The sequence below is a fragment of the Psittacula echo genome (assembly GCF_963264785.1).
Source record: "Psittacula echo genome assembly, chromosome: 7".
Taxonomy (NCBI): Eukaryota; Metazoa; Chordata; class Aves; order Psittaciformes; family Psittacidae; genus Psittacula; species Psittacula echo.
The window spans coordinates 34,736,181-34,758,438 of record NC_137740.1 but is presented as its reverse complement, the minus strand read 5'-3'; the positions used below and the strand labels follow the sequence as shown (position 1 = coordinate 34,758,438).

Sequence of the window (22,258 nt, the reverse complement as noted above, 5' to 3'; positions counted from 1 at the left end):
TTTTCCTTTAACTGATTCCACTTAGGCTACATTTTGTAATCTTTGGACTTCTAGAAGAATCAAAGACAAGAGGATAACATTTCAAATGTCAGCCATAATTATGAAATAAATCCACAAGGAAAACAAATTACATCATGCTTTTCTCTCTCTGTATATAACCGATATATCAGAGACCCATCCCTTGTAAACAGCTTCTCCATACACCAGTTTGTCAGGACACAGTGGTATACAGTGTTATACACAGATATGTATGCATGCACACACTTCTCTGCTACATACACTATTTTCATTAGGTTTTGCTTAGTTATTTTTCTTAGTTTTTGAAAAGGCACAGTTAAAGCATTCACTGTGATCCCGGCTGGAGTCTTTGGATGCTGCCACAAATATGAATGAATAGTATTAGCAGTGTGGTTCTGCAGAAACCAGTCCTGGGTGCCTGCAAGGGAGAACTGCTAAGCACAGTTCCCACCTCAGCTGCTTACTATCCTGTATCTATATGTCTCCAATGCCATATCAAATGGCAGGACTGCTACTTTTTCCTTCACCATCTGTCTGTTTTACCTCTTGCTGTGCGTTTGTGCCCAGCAAAATGCAGCTCCACCTTTGGTTATACACTGACTGTTGCCTTAGCGGCACACAGGTGTAACAGCTTCCCGTTCCCCCAGCCATTCCAGTGGGAACAAGATAAACTATTATGAACCTAACTTTATTCCTGAAGGTTTGACTTAACTTTTTCTTGAGGCCAGTCTGTTTAAAAAAACACAAGTGACTTGCTGCTTGCCATCTTACCAATTAGCTAGCTCAGAAATGGTGAAACATCCGTGTCTTCATGTCAGTGTAAAGGCACGCAATGCAAATGCGACTGGCTGACACACACAGTATAAATATAGTTATTTTCCTTTCTTTAAGGAACATACCGTTCTCAATCCAGTTTTAGGATTACCCTCTAATCTCAGTCTCTGAGCAGTCTGTGCCCACGTATCTGGGATTAGAATTTAGCCCTAGAGCCTCTCCTGTGGTACCTTACCCCAATTAAGAAGACATATTTCATTCCCCCCTTATGACATAATGTTGGTATAACTGCCTTTTTGCTTTCCAAAGACATTTATTTTGCTGACTGTGGGTTCTTGAATAAGTACGATCTCTAGCTGTATGACTCTTGGCACAGATTTAGGGCAAACCCATTTAATACTACAGTTAATAACATTAGATTATTCATAATATTGGAATATTTATTGAATTTTTAAAACAGCATCTAATTTCTCAGGTAATCAGGAGAGGTTTTCTGAAAAGGGAGCCAATGGAAATGAAAATGAGACTATGTATGAGTTTATTTACATAGTTCACTCATAAGCATGTATACATGTTTGTATTAAATGTTTAACTGATTTCTCTGATACAGATTTACCTGAACATTTTCAACAATACTCAACTTCTCTCAAAGAGTCTGTGGAGCCACTGCAAAGGTATGCTAAACATTGCTTTTAAAAAAGGCTAATTCTGTGTGTTTGACATAAATAAAAGTATTAGCTAATGAAATCTTAATGCATTTAACTAAAAAAGAAAAAAAAAAAACCCACCAAAAAACCCCCCCAAAAAACCACAAAAAAACCCCTCAAAAAAAGTCTTCCAAGTCTGTATTATACACAGGACTATACTATATTTTGCCAATGAAATTAATAATATAGATATACAGAATGATACAGACATTTTGAAACCACATATAGCATGATTAGATTTGCAACTGCTTCTGGTTCATGAAGTTCGTGTCTTGTCCTTTCTCATCTAATAAATTGAGACAGAATTAGTACTGGGTGAGTGGTTCTGCCTGCTGCCAAGTAGGGTTTGCTAAGGGTAAGACTCTAAAGGTAGAGATTAACTTGTCTTCATCCCTGTAATGTGCTGTACAGCCAGGATTTGTGCAATAGGATCAGAGAAGAGCCATATATGAATGTAACAGTAGACAGCTGGTGTGTATGAATTTATATGAAGCCTGATGCCAGATTTTGAGCTACACACAGATCCCAGCTAATATATGTATCAGAAGTGTACTTTCCCTGTTCCCTCAGAGATCTTTTTTTTCTGATATTGGTTTCTAATATACTAGTAGTTATGAAAATAAAATGAACCTTAAACACCCTGCATTTGGCCTGCAAGTCAGAACCCCAGCTAAGTAACCAAAAAAGGTGGTTTTCCAAATGGAATAACATAGATCCATCAAGTTCAGTATCTTCTGACACAGGGTGACATACAAGTTTGCATATTAGGTTATTAAGCTAACTATTTATCCTACCTGATCAATTCAATACTTCCCTGAACAGAAGACTCAGGGAAATAAGTAATTTAATACAGATAACCAACATACAACATGTGTCCTTCAAGTTAAATTTAAACCATACTGATATTTTGTCATTCAACTTACGAAAGCAGACTAGAATTCTAGTGGAAACAACATCTCAACATTTTTATCACAAATACCAGAGTTATTTTTATGTATCTGAGAAGAAATCCAACATAAGTGAGATAGGATTGACTGGCACACCAATGAAAAAAACCAGAATGATGTAACGAAGCAGCTCCAGTGAAAACCTCATTAAGGAATCAAACCTTCCTTCTGGCTCACAAGGATTCAAAAACTGGGTCAGTGGAAGCAGTAAGCTACAGCTTTAGTGCAAGAAGATACCAGTGGACTTCCACGACATATTGTTCCATGATTTGTTCAATACTCTGTCTTCCCTGTGTCAAACCAAAAGAGCACCTAGACTACCTTTGTAAAGATAAGTTGCTTACATGATGCATATTGCCTGAAGTGATGGATGTTGCCTGAGGTGATGCTCTGTGAATCTTGGTCATCTAATGGACAATAATCTGTCAATAAATATGGATCAGCTTCAGGGGATGCTGCCATATTCAGTACCTTACATTAAGTGAAAGCGCCAGCAATTAAAATAAAGCCCTGCTTTTTGAAAGAAAAATTTTAAGAAGGTTCTTAAATAGTTGCCCCTTCAGCTATAAAAGGAGGCTATGTGAGAGACTACCTATCAACAGACAGTATAGCATCACATCCAACACAAAATCCAGATTTGTTTTGGGAACTGCATGAAGTATACAGTGATATTGGTGCCACTGGTTTCTAACCACAGGTACTGCTGCTTGGTTATTGATAGATGTCTGCCAGAACAGGCAGTGTATACAGGATCCCATGTGGAAGTGGTGGTTTTGGGTCAGAATAGATAGGTCTTTTCCCACAAGGTTTTCCATGATTCTATACTTTAAAGTTGTATCAAATAATTTAGTCACAGGTGTGATTTCAGGGTGGACTGTAGAAGTTCTAAGTAGGCCTAATAAAGACAAGTATCTTTTACTTGTGTGTCTTTTTCCCCCACACATGGACAGCTTCCCCAAAATAAAGTGCATTCACAACTGTGATTAAAGAGGGGACTGAAGCATTCTAGCAGTTCCTAAAAAGCAGAAGTGGTAAAGCTTGTCAAGCATCTGTCAGATAAAATTTTGTTAGTGTTAATACAGCCTTTCAAATTATTATTATTTAATTTACTAGAATAAAATGGCTAAAACCTGGGGTTTTTTTCCTCATAATGTCTATCTGGACCTCTGCTGGTTGCTTTGCACCTTAATATTCTGTAGTCAGGTGCATCAGGCAAAGGCTAGGCTGTAAGGTGGTTAGGATGAAGTTTCTAAATTGCAACTTTGCTTTCTGAACAATTTAATACACAGCCAAACCACCTAAATGGCTCAGTGGACCAATATCGTAGGTCAAGTACCATCATCCCAGTTGCCATCTATTTTTTGAGCTGCTGTAAAGTTTAGTTCAGCACTAAACCGCTTTAGTACTGAGCTTTAAAATGCTTTAGCAGCTCAGAAGCACTTTGGCAGCTCAAATGCTCTTCATGAAGCACCCAGCATCCTAAACCGCTTTAAGTCTAAAGTATCCTAAAAAAAAGGCAAATGGAAACACACCCAGCAGCACATGTTCAGGTACGTATGTCAAGAACAAAGTACACAGTGCTGTTCTTGGACTTGACAGGCGTATCTGCTTCCAGGAAGACCTGAATCTTGGCCAGCATATAATCTAGCACTTACAAATGTAAAGAATTTTTTATTTTGAGGGAACACCGGTAATGTGGTCCAAGTATAGCCTCTGATCTCAGTCAGAACAGCTGAAACGACTAACTCATCTGCCTTTTGGAAAACTTATTTTGAGACTGAGACCAAGTAGCCACACCATACCAAGGAAATGGCAAATTCCTAAAGCATGTGAATTAGACTGATAGCTTTCCCATAAAATGTTTTGTAACTCATCCATAGGTCAAAGGCAATAAAAGGAGATACAATGATTATTCTAATTTATAAATGGCTTGGGTAACAAAATGCAGGAGTTGGCTTGCATCACATTTTGGATGATGAACGGTTTTTAAAGTTCAGCTCTGTTTTGGAGAAGGACTGGCTGTTAAAAAGGGAATCTTGGTTATTCCTGATTACTATTTCTAAGGAACTTCTGCATACTAGGCAGCTGGTTGAAAGGTAAACAAACTGTGTGGCAAATGGATCTGTCTTGTACTCATAACTGTTAACATCTCAAGCTGTGTTTAATCTTATTGGTACTTGTACAATACCACCGACTCTGCAGTAGTCACATACACACAACTGGTGCCACAGCTGGATTTTATCACACCAAAGCCATTAACCACAGGCATTGAATTAGTAAGCCTAGAAGCAGGACAGGATAGTGTAAAAATTAAAATATGTTTTAGCCTGCAAAGTAAGCAAGTTTGGCATAAATATGAAAATACATAAGAAAGACCTGAGCAAAAAGTAGTCAGAGTTCTCAGGGAGGGCTGGCATTTTACTGCAATAGCATCATCATGACATGGTAAAGACAGACTAGGCAAGTAAGCCATAAAAAGCCAAACCATCCAAAGCTCTGTGTGATTTTAGCCTTTTGCACTTCAGAGATCACATCTTTGTGGAGTGATTATTAAACATGAATTCAGCAGTTGTCAGCACTCAGCTGAAATGGAAGGTAGATGCTATCAGGGAACTTGTCAGTGGCTTTAGTAGTGTCTGTACTTCTCTTAGCATTCCTAAGGTGTCCCTCACTTATCTATACTGTATGCCAGATGAACTCATGAGCTGCAACTCCCTACCTGCAAGATGAGAACACTTAAGCATTACATCTTCCTTGTTTCAGAAGACAGAATCCATTTCATTAGATCTAATGTGGGAGAAAATTCAACCCGTTAATTTCAATTTAATTTGAAGAAAAAAATAATAAAGATCAATCATTTGCTGTGCGAATCTAATTTGAAAGCAATGTACAGATGCCTCTGTTGCCTTTACAGCTAGTCTGCTCCCTCTGCCAACCCCTCAAAGCATCCTGCACAGGATAGCTTTTTAACATCCAGACTGAGTGTTACAGGACTTATTTCCTCTATCTGCAGAAATAATCCTGCTGTAGGTCATTCCCTCAAAATCCTGAGTAGGGTGGTTATACTGTGGTTATTCATTCCCCTGGTATCAGGACAATTTGTAATCTAGTCACCTTCCTCTCTGGACAGACTTAGAAATGTCCTGCTATCCACCTTAATGATAGCATAGCTATTCAATTCTGTATCTGTAGTGTATTAGTTTTTAGTCTAGATTTCTACTCTTCATCTGGCTTTATTTACCTGTACATAATTAATCTGAGCCTACCAGTCTTAAGGGGCTGATGTCATTTAGAACAGCTTGTTTCTACCATTTCTTTCCAGCTGTTTCATTTAGTTTACAGTAGATAGGGATACCAACTATCACAATTCCTGAATTAAAACCAAAGATACCCGCCTTCCTAAGTGCAACACCTGCCACTGTTCTCGGGGCTGCTGGAATACACCAGGGGCTGCAGGCAAAAGACTCTGGCTTACTCATGTCCTTTTGAGCAGCTGGTATTTCCCAGCATCCTGACTTTTCTTGCATAGTAAGACCCAACAACTCAGCATAAATAAGGGCAACATTTCCATTGTCCCAAAAATTGAAAGTTTCTATACGTTATCCATACAATCCACAAGCATTAAAGGGTACAGCTGTGACTGGCAGAAGGACTGCCTGCTTATCTGAGAAATAACTTACATAATCTGCTCTGTTTCTTACATTTTCTAATGTTTTATTCTTGTCTTTGGACCTGCTGATTCAGTTCTTTACAACAGAAAAGCTGCTGCTGTCTCCTTGCAGAATGACTCCACGAGATCACATGAGAAAAATGTCTATCCTGGGAGAACAGGGAACACTGGAAGAGAAGCACTTATACCGGTTAGCAAGTGGCATGGCAGCAGGAGGTAAGCAGGAAGAAACCTAGTTGCACACTGGTTTATAGGATTGCCAATATCTGTACAATGCACAAGAAACAGCCAGCAACAGGTTTAATGCCTTTAAAAGGTATTTCAAATTTATCTTAGGAGTAACTGGAGAACCATTTCTCTTAAAGGTAATTAAAAGCTAACATGGGGGATTCTTGGCATTCAGAATCAAGTGATGCTAAGCATCTGGAAGAGGAGTGAAGGTCACACAGGAACTCAGAAACAAAAGCCATAGCTGGATGTTATGATGGTCTTGCTCACCACTACAGGCTCCTTTTTTTAGAGCTGCTGAACAAGGCAGGTTCCAGCTAATAAAATTTTTCTAAAACTGTTTTAGAAACGAAAACTCTCCAGCAGAGAAATTAACATTCATTCTTTTCCGTATCATATCATTAATGAATTGTTGTCAATTGTAAATTGTCCTTTTGTACACTTGGCTGTGCACATCCTGTTATTTTTACTGCATCTTGATTGCATAAATATACATTAGTTAAACAAAGTGGTTACAGTGGCAGTGGCAACATTGTTTTTTAGTTGCTGCTATTAACAAAAAAGTGTGATTTGTTAACACGTACTAAAATGCTTGAGGAAAAACCCGTATTTTTTTCAAGTACAGTTATACTGCAGACAGAATCACTTTCTAATTCATTACATTGACAACAGAACTGTATGCGCTTTCTGTCAGAACTGCGGCAGCGACAAGAGATGCTCATGCGCAACCAGCTGATGGCAGTAAACCCTCAGCTGATGGGTGCAGGCCAGCCGAGAATGCAGGCGATTCCCTCTCAGTTTGAGCCTCGGCTCGTTGACAGGTACTTTGCAACATTTCCCCATTGTAATACTGCAATTAAAGAATAACCGTGCTGCACCTGAGTATATAAACATGCTAGATTATTCTTAATTAAACAATGTCCATTGTGTATCTGAATGTATTTGGGTTTTTTTCCTCTCAGAGATCTGTTACCTTCAGCTGAAATGATGGCATCAGCTGACCCAAGACAAATCCATATGGCGTCCCACCTCGGGCCCACGGTCCCACAGCATGCAAACATGCCAAATATACTGTCCAACCGGGTTTACCCACCCCCAGGTAACGAAGAATTGCCTGCACCCTGAAAAGTGATAGCCTGTAAATGAGAAAGCAAACTCCACCTACTAGTCTTTCAGAGGTTTGTTGGTAGTGTCAATAACAGTTTGTTTTCTTTGGGAAAAACAGTCTCACTGAGAAGAGGCAGTCTGCCTCCCAGAGATTCTAAACTGTGCCAGTTTAAGTTTAAACACATCTATTTTAACTTCTGTTAAATGCACTGTTTTCAAAATCATTTGCACATTTTTGTTCTCTCCTTTTCTTTTTGTATTTGCCAAGCATTCTCACACTCAAACAGAAGTCTGTCACTAAATAAATTAGTTCAATCAACACTTTTTTTGCTACATTTAACTCCTGCTCATGAATGAGCATTGGCTGGTTTAAGACTACCTTACTTAAGATCATACTCTTTAATCATAATGTAACATGGCATTTTACTCATGTAGGGCAACTACAAGTCCTTTTAATAAAGGCTCAAAATTACAGGGCACAGCTCTAGGGGAAAGGCTGATACCACAGTATGGCAACACAACTGTGTCACATATGTTGTGCATAAATTTACGTATCACTTTATACAAAGGTGAACCTTATATCTTAAGGTTCCTTCTTTGAGATGAGGGAATAAATTCTCAATACCACATAGATCCATAAAAAAGAAATCCTGGCTTCAGCTTTCTTCGCCCCCATAATGTGGATCTCAAATAAGAGATTACCTCAAGAGGAAGTATAATGTAAAATTACATGGCACCTAGGCTGAAAACAGTTTTGAAGAGCAGGTTTGCTTAACTGTTGCTTATTATTTTCTGAGCAGCTATATGTACTTCAAAGACATAAGGCACCACATAAAGTCACCCTGCTGTCCTCTTTCCTTCATGGATAATGGCAAGTAAATACAGGTCTGATCCTGCAAACAGCTGATGCTGGACTACATGTTTTTAATACATATTCCAAAGCAATGAACACAAACAGAACTTAGCCTGAAGTCGTTATCAGCTTCCTAGTGAAGCACACAGTTCAAGTCTCAGTACTGCTTTGGGACTTGTGCATTTGCTTTAAGAAACAAGTGAATTTTAAAGATTTCTTTTTTTCCTCTCTGTCCCTTTAAGGATATAGCTTTCTGCAACCAGAATCCATGGAAGCTGTGGCCAGGAGACAGGAACTGGTTCAAAAGCAAAATATTGCCAGGTAATCAATAGTAAACTTTGTTTTGAGGTACATGCCAGGATTAGGGCAGCAAAGGCAGGTGGAAATTGTTATTTCACAGACTTTTTGTGGTTTTTTATTTACAGTGATTGAGATACTTTTTCCAAGTCACCCAGGGAAGCAGAGGAACCTTGATTATCTGTTAACATATGAAGCTACTTAACTTTTTGCTTGCCCCCATTCTGCTTTTAGCCTTAAAATGATACAGGAAACAAACCTCCCAGCTTAATTAAAGACACAAAGAAGCTACAAACTTCAGCCCTAGTCCTTGAATTCTGGATCCAAACAATCTGAAGTTACAAAAAGTCATAAAAAATTAAAACATCACAGCTATGTGTGACAGCACACAACATTTTAAGCCTTTGCAGCTGGGCCCTTGGCACGATTAGCTATGTCTCCACCCCACCAGGGTGGACAGCTTTCCTAGTTTAACCAGTCTGAATGTCAGGGTGACTATAAAGTCCAATTATTTGAACCAGTTTTGGGGTAATCAGTAACTGGCTAAGTAACCACCACTGCTGCCCTCACAGCCACACCATTTCCATAGCCAAACTCTAACCTCAACCACTCCTGCACTAGGCTTCAGCACAAGACTGAGTGGCAGTGCCCCTGACACACTAAGAGCAAAGAACAGATAAATTCTCAGCAGGCATCTCCAGAGAATTATGACAGAAGTGTTTTGAGATCTTCAGTCAGCAAAGCTCAGTTTCTTTCAAGCACAAGATCTGCATCAATGATGCATTTCATACAGCTCTTGTCAAAACCCCTCAGAAAAGCAAGTAAAATAGCTAGCAGCAAGCATGGCCATCACATACACCCTCAGCCACATCAGAGCTAATCCTACCTCTTCAGGCTCTTCCTGCAGTCCACCAAACCCAGGAGAACCCCAATAGAAAAAAGCTTAGCCTAAATCCATAAAATAACCCCTAACCCCAGCCTTTTGTTGTCCTGGCAACCGCATTAGCTTCATGCTGCTTTCTACTGCACACATTACTTTTAGAGCTACACTTGCTCCTCTCACACTTTCTAGAAATCAGGTGTTGGCAAACAATCTGCTGTGCTTGCTGCAGCTGTACTGCTGAGCACCTGGTCCCAAATCCTTGTTCTCCAAGGGACTCTGCCTCATACCAATGCTCAGTAATCCCCCATCTGCCAGTCCTCAGAGAAGCAGACTATCTTATCTGGAGGAGCAGTCATGAATGTAAGGTTTTTTGCTGTTTATCTCCACCTCAAGAGCTGTGTGTAACAACAATTGGGCAAGATCTACAAGGGCATGGTACATAGACAAAACACTTCCATTGAATCTCTGAAAGCAGAAAAATAATAATATGGAGGTTGTTGCAAAGATGAAGAGAGGGCAGAGAAAAAGCGCCCAAGTGTTATGGAGTGATCAACTAACTCCTTTTTGTCACAACAGTCTGAATAGATACCTTTTGACCCAACTATTTTCCTGGCAATTTTACATTAATGAGAAGTCTCCTAAAAGTCAGACTGTCTCTGACCTATTACCCTTATTGCAGATAAGAGCTACAGTAGGAGCTACAGCTTTCTGTTTGCTCACTAGGTTGGCTCCCAAGAAAGCTGATGACAGCAAAGGTTGGTACAATAGAGGCACATACTACTCCTTATATTCTCTGTGTCCCACTGGTAAGCCCTCCTAACCACAATGCCAGGGGCCGGAAGCTGTCACAGGCCATGGAGCACTGGCTTTATCCACCAGAACAGAAAGCAGTTGAACACTTACCACCAGGACCTCACTCTTTCACACTCTCAGAGCCATGCTCAGGTGCCAGGCACTATGGAGAGTTACTCAAAGAGACTTACATTAGCTTACTCTGAAGGCACGCACAGGTTCCATAGCTAATGTAATTCTAGTTCTTTATCATAGTATCACTGCTGTTTTGCAGTTTTCAGTACAATTTTGACTGGTAATGTAAATAACTTATTTTCTTTAGTCTTATGACCCTGGAGACAATTTTCCAAATCCCAAGTGAGCATAATCACTGTAATAATGCCTGGATTGCCAATATACAAATTACATTTTTTTTTTTGTCTGAACTATTACCTAGAGGCATCATATGGAAGATATCTTTTCTCTTCCTTTTAGTTTACTCTATGTATCTGGCAGCACAATAAATACACCCAGGTTTGCATTCCATCTGCAGTTTGTGTTCTCTCACACATAGCGATATAGGAGAGAGAGAGAAGACAAGCAGTACTCTTGCCTATCCAATTATCTGAGTTTTAATCTGTTACTGAAAACAGAGGTGACGAAGGAACTGAGCTGCCCTAACTGCTTGTGCTCTGTGTGTCTCTTAGAATGGAAATGGAGATGAGTGCTATTTTTCAGCAAAAAGAAATGGAGAAAGCTCATCGGAAAGGACTACTGGGCCTGGAAGCACCTTTCCTTTACCATGGGATGCCAGCTAGTCCCATTGCTTTCCGTGGCAGGCATAGACTACCTGAAGGCCATCTGCCCAGTGACTTATATGTTCATCGTACCACCCTTGATGAAATTCATGGCAACGCTATGCTAATGGCAACCAGCCCATACCCTCCAGTCACCACTTTGCAAAGGGAGAGGGGACGTCGACCAGGGAGAAGAGCTGGAAATCATAAAACTGCAGACTCTAGTGCCAATGGCACAAAGAACCAAGCTGATGACAAAACTACAGACCCTGCTGCAGCTACAGTGGATGATGAGAAAGAAGACAAGAAAGAAGCAGAGGTGGAGACACCAAACAAACATGAACAAAATAAAAACCAGACTGAGCCATCTGCAGTTGCCAAAAACTGTAAAGAATTTGAACAAAGTTTGAGAAAAAGCTCTGCTACTCATGAAATTTCTACTGAAACCAACAGCTGCAACAATACAAATGAGAAAGAATCTAATAGCTCCTGTGCTGCTTTTGATGACAAGTTCATGTACCCTTCTGCAATCCCATTCTCAGCATTACCATATGGATTTCCAGTACCAAGCAATGCACTGCTGCCCTCAGGTTTGTCAAGTCTGCAGAGTGCAGAGTACAGGGTGGCATGCTGATATAATTTATTTTTATTGATTTGCTCTCTTATTTCCTCCCTCTGTTTTAAGCAAAGTTTTTGTATGATAGAGTCACGGCAACTGAATGTAGAGTTCATATGCAGCAAATAGTAATAACTTGGTAAATCTGAGTCAGCAAAGGTGGTTTTCCCAACCTGCAGACTTTGCTGCTTGCTGGCACAATGGAGGTTTCAACATTCTAGGTAGCAGTGCTTTTCTTTCCAGGACAATGCAGTTGCACAGCAAAAGTCACAAAGCAGCCTCCTAACTGTTCCAGTGCTTTGTGCCACACACTATGTAGCTGCAGGATGTCATCCTGAGTTTATCTCAGTCCCTGGGACAAAACACTTGTCACCCCTAAACCATTAAGTTAGCAGCACTTTGAGGTTCTCTGCAATTCTGTTTAGCACGTTACATTCTTTCTTCTTCTGGTGACTGGGGAGAAATGTAGCAGCATACAATATACTAATCATAATCCCTGTGTTTGTCAAACAGGACAAGGAATCCTTTAGAAACTACACTCATTTACGATCAAACAGCCCTGAGGCTTGACCTCCCCAAGAACAGAGCATAAGACAGAGGCCTTTCCAGCCACTATGAAAGAAACATTGTTTCTAAAGCTTTGCAGCTCTTGTTAAATACACCAGTGCCTTGCAAAACTTCGTATTACCTAAAATTAGAACAGGCTGAGCTGTTTGTCCAGGACGATCTACCAAAGACATACTGTATCACTGAAAAATATAGAATTATAGAATCATTTAGGTTGGAAAAGACCTTTAAGATCATTGATTCCAACCATAAACCTAATACTGCCAAGCCCACCACTAAACTCTAAACTAAACTGTATCAGTCTGTGACTACACACTGCAGTTAATGCATCAGGTTCTGGAGAAGTGTAAAAATTCTCATGTTAACAATTGTTTCCTATTGATTTGCCAGCAAAGTTCCAGAAACATAACACTTTTGTTCCCTCCTCAAAGGAGCACATGGCCTGATCCTGAATGGAGAAGACATTTCTTCAACTGAAGACATTCGCAAGTGGACTGTTGATGATGTTTACAACTTCATCATTAGCCTCCCTGGCTGTTCAGATTATGCCCAGGTGATTATAAACATTCATCTCATTTTCAGGTCTTTAGGAGCATCTAGATTTAAAGGTCATCAAACAAATGTAAATGCTAGAGGTTAACTAGTTCTCACAGACTTACAAACATTAATAGTTTCCACTGTGCTTCAGCATACGAAGTTACTTCTTAAAGGGAAAACCAGTCCATGATCTGAGGTTACATGTACTTCTGCTGCAGTTGGGAGTCATTGGTTATGACACATACCAGGAGGACCAGCAGCAAACCAGTAGTGTAAGGAAAGTATCTGAATTTTTTCACTCCACATGCCCTGCACAATTTTTATGCAGATTAATGCAATTTTGCATTCTTGGATATTGGTATAACCCACCTACCACCCCTGCGTTCTTATAGGCATCATTCCATTTGAAAAATGAAATATCATTAGAAATGCAAGCACAGAGGCTGAAATCTTGCGTGTTGTAAAGCCTCAATAGGATCAACACTATCATCAGTAATAGGCTGCTTACAGAAAAACCCACAAAAAACAACAAACAAAAAGAACTAAGTAACACTGAAACATTACAAAGTTCTAACTTGCCAAGAACAAGTAGATAAGCTACAGGCAAATGTGCTGATATCCACATGCCTGAACAAGAGGCCTCATGCTGCAGCTAGGAGATAAATACAAAGACAAAACAGTAAAATTATTATTTCCTCCTTTTATTGCCTGTGCCTCAGGAATAAGCACAAAAACTAACCCGTGAAGTCTGTTTTAGCATACCATGATGTGTTTTATCATTTCATAAGATATTTAAAGACCACGCTATTGATGGAGAAACCCTCCCACTGCTAACAGAGGAACATCTCCTGGATACAATGGGATTAAAACTTGGACCAGCATTAAAAATCCGCTCTCAGGTATGATCATTATGTGTGCCAGGGTGGCAGGTCACAGAGATGTGATAGAGTCAGAAGCCAGCAGGAGGAAACTCTTCCAAACTAAACCACATTTTTTTTCTCACTGACAAGGTAACCACCATATTAGAAGCAAAATCACTCCAGCATAGTGCTTTTGCTTCTCTGTGTGTTACAACAGCATGCAGGATCAGGGAAGGTTAGGACTGTCAGTTTGAGAGGCACTTCAAGTAGAGTCAGAATACACCACCAGTGGACACTAGGCTGAGGTTTGAAATGGAAAAGATGTTTTTGATGAATTAATTCAGTTTCACTCCATTTTCCCCTTCCCAGTTGGTAAGAAGTGCTCTGACACATACATGCTTCTGCTCCAACCTGACTTTTAAAATATACCAAGTAGAGGTTTCTACAGCCCTTCTGGGAATATAATCATACATGTTTCAGGGGCAGGCTGTCCCTCTGTGTTTAAAGTTTTCAGCTCTTAATTTCATCATCAACTCTCAGTGTGTTTCTATCTTTGCTGGGTTCTTTTCTTTAACTCTTTGCTCACTCTCACTCTTCTAACTAAAACCACCTTTCCCACTACTGGCTGGCAGTTTGCCTCCCCTCTGTCCCATGGGTGCTACAGCACATAAGGAGCAAGAGAAGTCAGCTGCCAGGCCCAGCACACTGGGCCATTTCCAAACTGAGTATTGCCAACATTATCCTTCCACAATAAGGCCTAGAAAAACACAAGAGGGAAAATGGAACATTTTTTTTCCACTTTTGCTAACAAAAATCATTTGAGATGGGTTTGAGAGGGGCTCTCCTGGATGTCCTTAGCATTGCTACATGAGTCAGCTTTGATGTTTAATGTTTTTAACACTATCTCAAGAAACAATTGCTGCAATCGGTCTTTTATCTCTAAAGGTGTCTCAACGTTTGGGCAATGTGTTCTACATGATGAATCTTCCTCTGCCAGTGCCATTGCCACCTGCTTCAGGCAAACCCTCAGATCAGCCTCCTGACATAACCTCCCCTCTTCACTGTAACAGCACTGGAGATGTGCTGGATAGTCCAGGCTCTCAGGACCCAGAAACTTCACAAGCAGTGGAACAGATCATTTCAGAAAGCAGGGAAAATGTGTGCAACACAGCTGGATCTCAGGCTGACTTCCAGATGATCACTTTCCAGAAAAGTTGAGCTAAGCCCAGGACATAACATGTTTTTAATAGTACAGGAACCTCTAGTTACAAAGCATTTGAGAAGACAGCTACAGTGTGAAACCTCTGTGTGACTGGGGCTGAATAAACTAAACTGCAAATGCAGCATGAGGAAGTGTGGTATCTGAAAGGCATCACAAAAATGCAACTACATATTGGTGCAATTACTTTCAAGTGCAACACGTTGGAAAGAAACCAGTACAGTTAACAGGTACTTTTCATTTTTCATTGAAGTCCAATGTCATCACTGAAATCTGTCAGAGATTCAGAGTGAGCTGTCTGTCTTACAGTGTGTTCCTGCGGGCTGCTAAGAAACTACAAGGAAAAGTTACAGCTTCCACATATAGCTTGCTGCTGCTCCTGTTAAACAAAATTTATACAGGAAATTTATATGGAATCATTGGGAGAGTCTGGAATTACCTGCAGAATATAGAGAAATAGACCCTAGACTCAGCAATTTGGGTTAATTCCATTGCTATTCGAGAACTGAGCCTTTCTAAGTGCCTGGGAAGGGTACAGACAAGAAACATGGATTAAACCCTGGACAAGGAAATACCAGGTGTAACAGAAATTTTAATTATTCTGAGGCATTCTTATCACCAAGGTTTCAACTTTCTGTGAGTGATTGCACCACTGAGATGAGCTTAGAAAGAAGCATCAGCAGATTCCACCACAAAGACCAAGTAACTGACAGTTATGTTCCTGCAGGCAGCAGGCTCAAAGTCACCCAGTTCCACCGCCAACCACTGCCACAGCTCAGCTTTCCCCTCAGCTCACATCAGCAAGCCATGGAAAACTCTTCACTTGGTGGCACACTCAAGTGCTCTTCATTTTGGAAGAGGCCATCAATTTTAGCCTGAAAGGTCCCTCTTGTCTGCAAAAATATGGATTCTCCTCACTTCTGACTGGTGATTCATCACCTCATAGCAAACAAGAACACAAAACAGAGGTTTTAGCTAGGGATAAATCCCCAGCATTTTATCATGATTCCTGTGTGAATTATCTTGGCTCCCTCTTTAGGGGCTTGGTCATACAGTGGTCTTCCACTTAGGCTTTGGAATTCATTATACTTCCACTCTTCTCCTTGCAAGAACACTTCTTTACTCCAAAGGATACACAAATATTTCTGATAAAATTAAGTTCTGTAAATTAAGGGTGGACAATAGACTTGTGCTTCTGCTGTATATTGCTGCTTTAGGTTCTCTCCTCTTAGTTTGTGTGGCCTCAAGCACTTAAAAAAAAAAGGTACTCTGCTGCTTAGACGAGGAGTGTGTAAGCATACAAGGAGGGAGAGTACTCTCATATTTTAGACTGTGAGCATGTGTCCTTTTACTTTAGCCTGAGAGAAATGATTTTATGTCTTTGATATATTTGTGCATTAGATAATATGTGATTAGATCCTTGCAACAGCAACTTAAGATGTTCATCTTAGTATACTGTCTAAACCTTGCAGCCTTCAGAGGAAGGCCAAACATCTGTTGCACTCATTTTCTGACCTAGCAAGGACTGTCTGTAAAAAGAGTAGAGCCTGATTCTGCTTTCACTGAAAACTGCCACTTACACCAGTTACAACAGTTTTGGGCTCTGTACATCTATCTCCACATACTGTTACTGGGGTGCACACTTTAAGGGCTAACTGATGAAATCCAGGAAGGCCCAGGGCAAAAATGTGGGATGCTGTGCAGCAAAATACTCTGAAGTTGCAGGCGGACACTGAAGTAATCCCTTCCTAAGTGAAGCACTGACTTTCACATCTGTGATCTGGTGAAATATGGGAATTTTCCCAAGAATTTGGATTATGTTTTATGCACCGTCTGTGGGTATTTGTCATATAAAGAACTATTTACTGAATACTCAGTAGTCTTCAAAACCAGCAAATTTATAACCTGAAGCTGGAAGGCTTCAATATAGATCCATAAAATTGTCTAAAAGAAGTACAACAGCAGTATTAATCCTGGACTATCAATTAGTTTGCTGTTCACTTTGTTTCAATTAAGTTCAGGAAGTATTAACCTCAGTTCTCTTCATTAACTTTTCTACATCTTTTCATGGCTTTAAAACTTAGTGAGGCAGCTTGGAGAGTTTTATGTTGAATTTGGTAACGTAAATATTTTTTTTCAGATTTTGGATGAAACACAATTGTCATGGTAAAAACTCATATTCTGTTTGAAATGCTTTTACCTGTGATTTTAATACAGAACATCTTGGATCAATTGTACCAGAAAAAACGTTTTTACAGTAGATTTAACTATTGTGGATTTTTTAAATGTAGATCGTCCATATACCATGAGGGGAAAAGAATATATTTTTATATAGTACCCTTGTTTGTTAAAATGTAAAAAAAAATAAATAGGGACAGCTTTCTGTTTAGCTCTGAAATGATTTCTAACTTTTCTTTTTTATACAATTGACGATCATGTTGACAATGCCACTTACCTAATTAAACACAGTTAATGAACTGGTTTTCAAATGGCAACCTACCTCCTCACTGTATGAAACATTTGACTTAACCCACATGAGAACTTCACTCTAGAAGATCATCTCTGATAGGTTCGCAGGCCAAATAGCCCAAGAGATGTCACTGCAAAGCTGAAAGAGATTACCTACTATCCCTCCAAAGGGAAAGGCAGCACACTTGAGGCACAGGTGGTCTCTTAAGTCCAAGGATGAAGAAACTGAACTTGTTTTTCTAACGTAACAGCAGAGGAGCTTGACTTGAAATTCCACATGCTAGGGAAGAAAGACTGAAATCTGGTTCTGAAGAATGTGACTACTTTTGAAAATGGCTCAGACATGAACAAAGCCAAAAGCAGAGAAAGCTGGGATGCAAACTTTGCATGCTGGTACTACTTCTACAGTTAAAAAAACCCAAATAAAACAACAGGTCCTTTGCACATGCTGGGGTCTTCTTCCCAAAATGACAAACAGAATGAGTTCATAGCCTCCTGCACTTGGGGGGGGAGGGGGGTGCGTGCCAAAATGCAGTGAGGCCTGGACCACATACAGCCATAGAGTGAAATAGGAAGGAAAGTGATTTATCTAAACGGACATAATCAATTCTATTTGTAATGACGGAAATGCCGCTGGTAATTAACGTTTCCTCTCCTGCAAACACTTTACAGAGAGAAATAAAAAAAAAGCTAAAAATTGAAAACAGACATAGAATCAGAAGACAGGCCCGTATTTTCAGATTTTAATATGTTTTCAGGAATCATGTTTATATGTAAACAACGAGGCCTTACTGATTCTCAGCAGCTACATGTTCTTTTTTGACTTTTAACGCTTACTCCAGCTGCAAAGGGGTGTAGCCAGCACACACAAGTACATAAGAGAGCTGGCAGAACTGCACTGCTTGGTGACTTTCTGCTGCCTGTGACACCACTGCATTCATTTTTTCTACCCACTAAAATCACAATAGGATGCAGATGATATATTTTAATATGTGCGGCACCATTAGAAATGTATCACTTGATGTCTATTGCTGTATTAGTCTGTAATAGTGATGCAGTTAATGAAGAAGAAAATGTTTTTTATGAGATGTTGTAGAAGTGCCTCATTTTGTCTGCATCCACATTAAATGTGTCGGCTCCTAGGGATAGGGACTTCCATTTTTTTTTCTTTTTTTTAATAGGGCCAAGGTTAAACACAACATAAACAAAAAGATACAGCAAACCTAACAGAATGGTTCTGTACTATAACTAACAAAATTAGGAAAGCCCTGAAAAGGAAGAAACATCTTGTCCTTCCACAACCTGTGTTTCTGACCTTGTGGTCGCTGCATACAATGATGATATGGAGTACATATTCATAAAAACGTAAACAGATAATTCTCTGCTCAATTCGCCAGATGAAAAATCTCTTCAAAAATGCTATAAATAGAGAAGTTAGGCAGAATTCCTACCTGTTCAAGTCAGGCAGCCATTCTAATCAAGCACACAAACCCAAGAACCAGCAGCTTCAAATACCAAGGCGATGGTATTTGAAACTGACCCATATTCATGCCACCAGCTGCTTTACAAAACTTAGCATTCTAAGACCTTACACAATTGTGAATACTGCACAAAATAGTTTTCAGAATGTTAATTTATCCTTTGAGTGTGAAACAGAAAAAATAATCACCTCCCTCCAGTTTTAAAAATCACTTTTCATATTTTAGACTCTCCAAATATCATAAATCAATGTTGACTGGTTCTGAGTCACCTCCAACATTGGAAATATTACAGTAAAGCACCCAAAACTAGATACACCTCTTGTTTTGGTATCTTGCTCCTGGTAAAGGCATAATCAATGTCCTATCTAAGCCCTTTATCATTCACTGGAAAACAATAAGGCAGTTTTATGAGGCTGGGTGTTCATCAGGGTTCTGATACCTGTGATGTTTTGTTTTGATTGAGCCATTCACTCTAAACAGCTATAGCTCTACTGCTCTATAGCTATCTATATGACAATGATTCTATAGTAAGAGAAAACCTCACCTCTCCTTTTTTGTTTTGTTAGGGTTTGGTTTTGGTTTGTTTTGTTGGGGTTTTTTTTAATATTTTTTTGGGGGAGGTTACTTTCTGCCTTTGCAGTTGCAAAGCTCTTTCTTTTCTTCAGGAAGGCTTTGTTCCTACTATCACCAATACTGAGGCCACAAGAATTATTCTGTTGACTTGGCCTTTACATAGCCCTTTCCTTACTCCCATTGCCAAGTTTACCTAAGTCTATATTCTTCCAGACAGACAATAGTTCTGCTACCACCCATGTGTTCTTCTTGAACCAACAATTTCCATGTTGGTGAGGATGCAAAGCCTTTTACTTAGACCACAGAAAACAGAAACCTATTGTCTGTGTTGCACAGAGAACAATATAGTATTTTTTCCTACAGTACAGGAAAGACATGAATAGATGTTTTGCTTTATCAAAATTTAAAAACATGTAAATGTGGCATCTGTGTGTGAATTACTGCAATAAAAATCAACCAACCAAAATAGCAAACAGAAGCACTGCTGAGAGAGCATCAAGCCAGCCTGGTTTTCTCATTACCTTTCTGTTACAGAGTTCAAACAGCTCTGTTATAGGAGTGCTTCAGTCTGAGATTCACGGGACTCCAGCAGTCTGTAAAGTTGCATTGAAAGATGGTCTGTAAAGCAATCACTGGCTTCTGGTTGAATCTGTTAATTGGAGACATGTAAACTCAAGAATCATGTTTTTATGTAACAAATATTTTTAACTGAAACACTTGTAGTCATAACAACAAATTTATGATTTTATAAAAAAGTGACCATTTGTTTTTCTTAATGCTCTATCCTTAAATATCACCATTTTTCTCTTCCCCTCCTGCCACTGCCAAAAAACACTGAGATACAAGCAAGCAAGCCAGTCTTTTTAGCTTTTTTTTTTTTTTTTTTTAGCTAAAACCTTAGCTGGCTGTTCTGAAAAATGTACAGATATGTTTTCTATTTAACATTCTTATGTGTCCAGGTACATCCCCGCCAACTCCATCATGGTCCCCCAGAACAGCAGTCTTTAGGGAGACTATATGCCACTCCACATCAGGAGAAGCAAGTCCTTATTAGGGTTCATCAGTTATTGCTAAAATGAAAATATATTCTTGTAATGAACAAAGCTGGTATTTGAAATAGATGCAATTAGTTACAGAAGGACCAGAATCAGGAGAAATTAATTCTTAGCTCAACTATGGGGTTTCTAAGTTATATGTATCAAATAATTCTGAGTTGTATAGAAATGAAAAGAACTTTCAAGAGTGGAAGTACTTAAGAAGCATCTTAGCAAAAGACAATTCTGGAGATTTGTCTAATGAACCTTTGTCACTCTGCTAAATTAAAAGCTAAGTGGCTAACTAAATATTTATAAGCTTCTGAGGTGGAAGTGACTCAGGATATGTCTACACTGGGGTGTGCTTCTGAATTATGACTCATGTATTTGTGGGTGGATTTTAGCTGAACCTGCCTTGGAAGTATGTGATGCTGTATGGCAAAAGGCCCATATTCCTTATATTTTTAACCCATATTCAGTGCTGAAGCTGACCGGATGAAAAGGGTAGTCGCTCCAGAGCCTGCAGCATGCTACCATCTGTAGATGATCTAGGAAATGGCTCCTAACATATTGCTGGGGAATTTGTCTGACTTCATTGGATTCCTCTATGGAAGCTCTTTTCTCTCTTCCTGCCTGCCTGCCTTTCATCCTGCCTGTCAACAGGTAATTTTGACTTGTGTTCTCCCCTCTCCTCCCCCCGAAGTCAGAAGGATTAACCATGGAGCCAATGGATAAGCTTTTTGCAAATGAATGGTTTGTTTAGCAGAACAGACACTTGCTCAGACTCCCAGCGTCACTTCTATTCCTGTACTGCAGAAGGCAGTGTGACTGTACAGAGAGTTTGTGACATGGCTGTCAGTAATTCAGTTGCCAATGTGTATGTAGCCTTGCACTTCTGGTGCATATTAACGCTCTCTTGCGGATCCAGGATGACTGGCACTGAGCCCAAAACAATGAGATTACCAGTAGCACAATTTGTCAGGAATAAGTGGATATAAGGCTACAAGAAAACATGTACCAGAAAGAGCAGAACACCACCCAACTCGCTGTCCTGCCTCAGAAGCCAAGACAGGGTACCTAAAGCTGCCTGTCCTACAGTTGACATAGACACTGACCTTAAATGCAAGCCTTTTGAACCTTCACTTTCACTGGCTTTCTTGAGACTCAGCCACTTGCTTCTCTCTTGTTTTCCTGCTGTACCACTGACTACAAACAAACCTGTCCCATGTAATATTCAGCCTTGATAGGCTCTGTGCTCCAGAGTGGCACAAAGTTCACCATCCATGCCTTGCACTGGGGGGCACATTCCTTGGTTCACTTTCCACCTGTTGGTCCTTTCTTACAGATGTGCTGGAAATGATCAGTTTGCTCCCTGTGCTGCACACTAATCTGGTGCTGCATGCCTATCTGCCCTGGGAAGAACTCATTCAAGTTACTGTTTCTTGAACTTCAGATGAATTAAAAGTTCTGTGGAAAAAAAGGAAAAAGAAAAAAGAGATTAAGCAGAAATCCAAGGTGATTTTCTGGCAACAAACAGCTTGATCTACTGCAGTTAAATACTTTTTAAAAAGCAAAATTAAGAGCTAAGCATTAAAGGTAGGTTTATGAATCTGCAGTAGACACTAAGACATAGAAGGCATATGCAAAATAAGACCTTAAAAGAGCCTGACAGTAGAGGTATGACAGATGATGATCGGCAATGAGACCCTTCATGAGGCAGCTGCACTCTTCACGAGGAGGGCAGGGAGCAGATAACAGCATGGTTTTGAACAGCCTCTCCCATAGAGCAGGAGGTGTTTCACAGCCTCAGTTCAGCTTGTGCCTGTGCAGGGAGAGGAGAGGGCTCTGAG

The 22,258-nt window shown here is 39.9% G+C and overlaps 1 protein-coding gene across 1 annotated transcript; it reads left to right on the top strand.

Moving 5' to 3' along the window:
* Positions 1-6,229: 6,229 nt before the first annotated feature.
* SAMD7 (sterile alpha motif domain containing 7) lies at positions 6,230-14,850 on the top strand (the record flags this gene model as incomplete). The annotated part of the gene is made up of 8 exons (XM_080623686.1): positions 6,230-6,332; positions 7,039-7,165; positions 7,307-7,443; positions 8,547-8,625; positions 10,963-11,642; positions 12,667-12,788; positions 13,561-13,671; positions 14,578-14,850. The coding sequence occupies 8 exons, from the start codon at positions 6,230-6,232 to the stop codon at positions 14,848-14,850; spliced, it is 1,632 nt and encodes a 543-aa protein (XP_080479812.1).
* Positions 14,851-22,258: the final 7,408 nt, after the last annotated feature.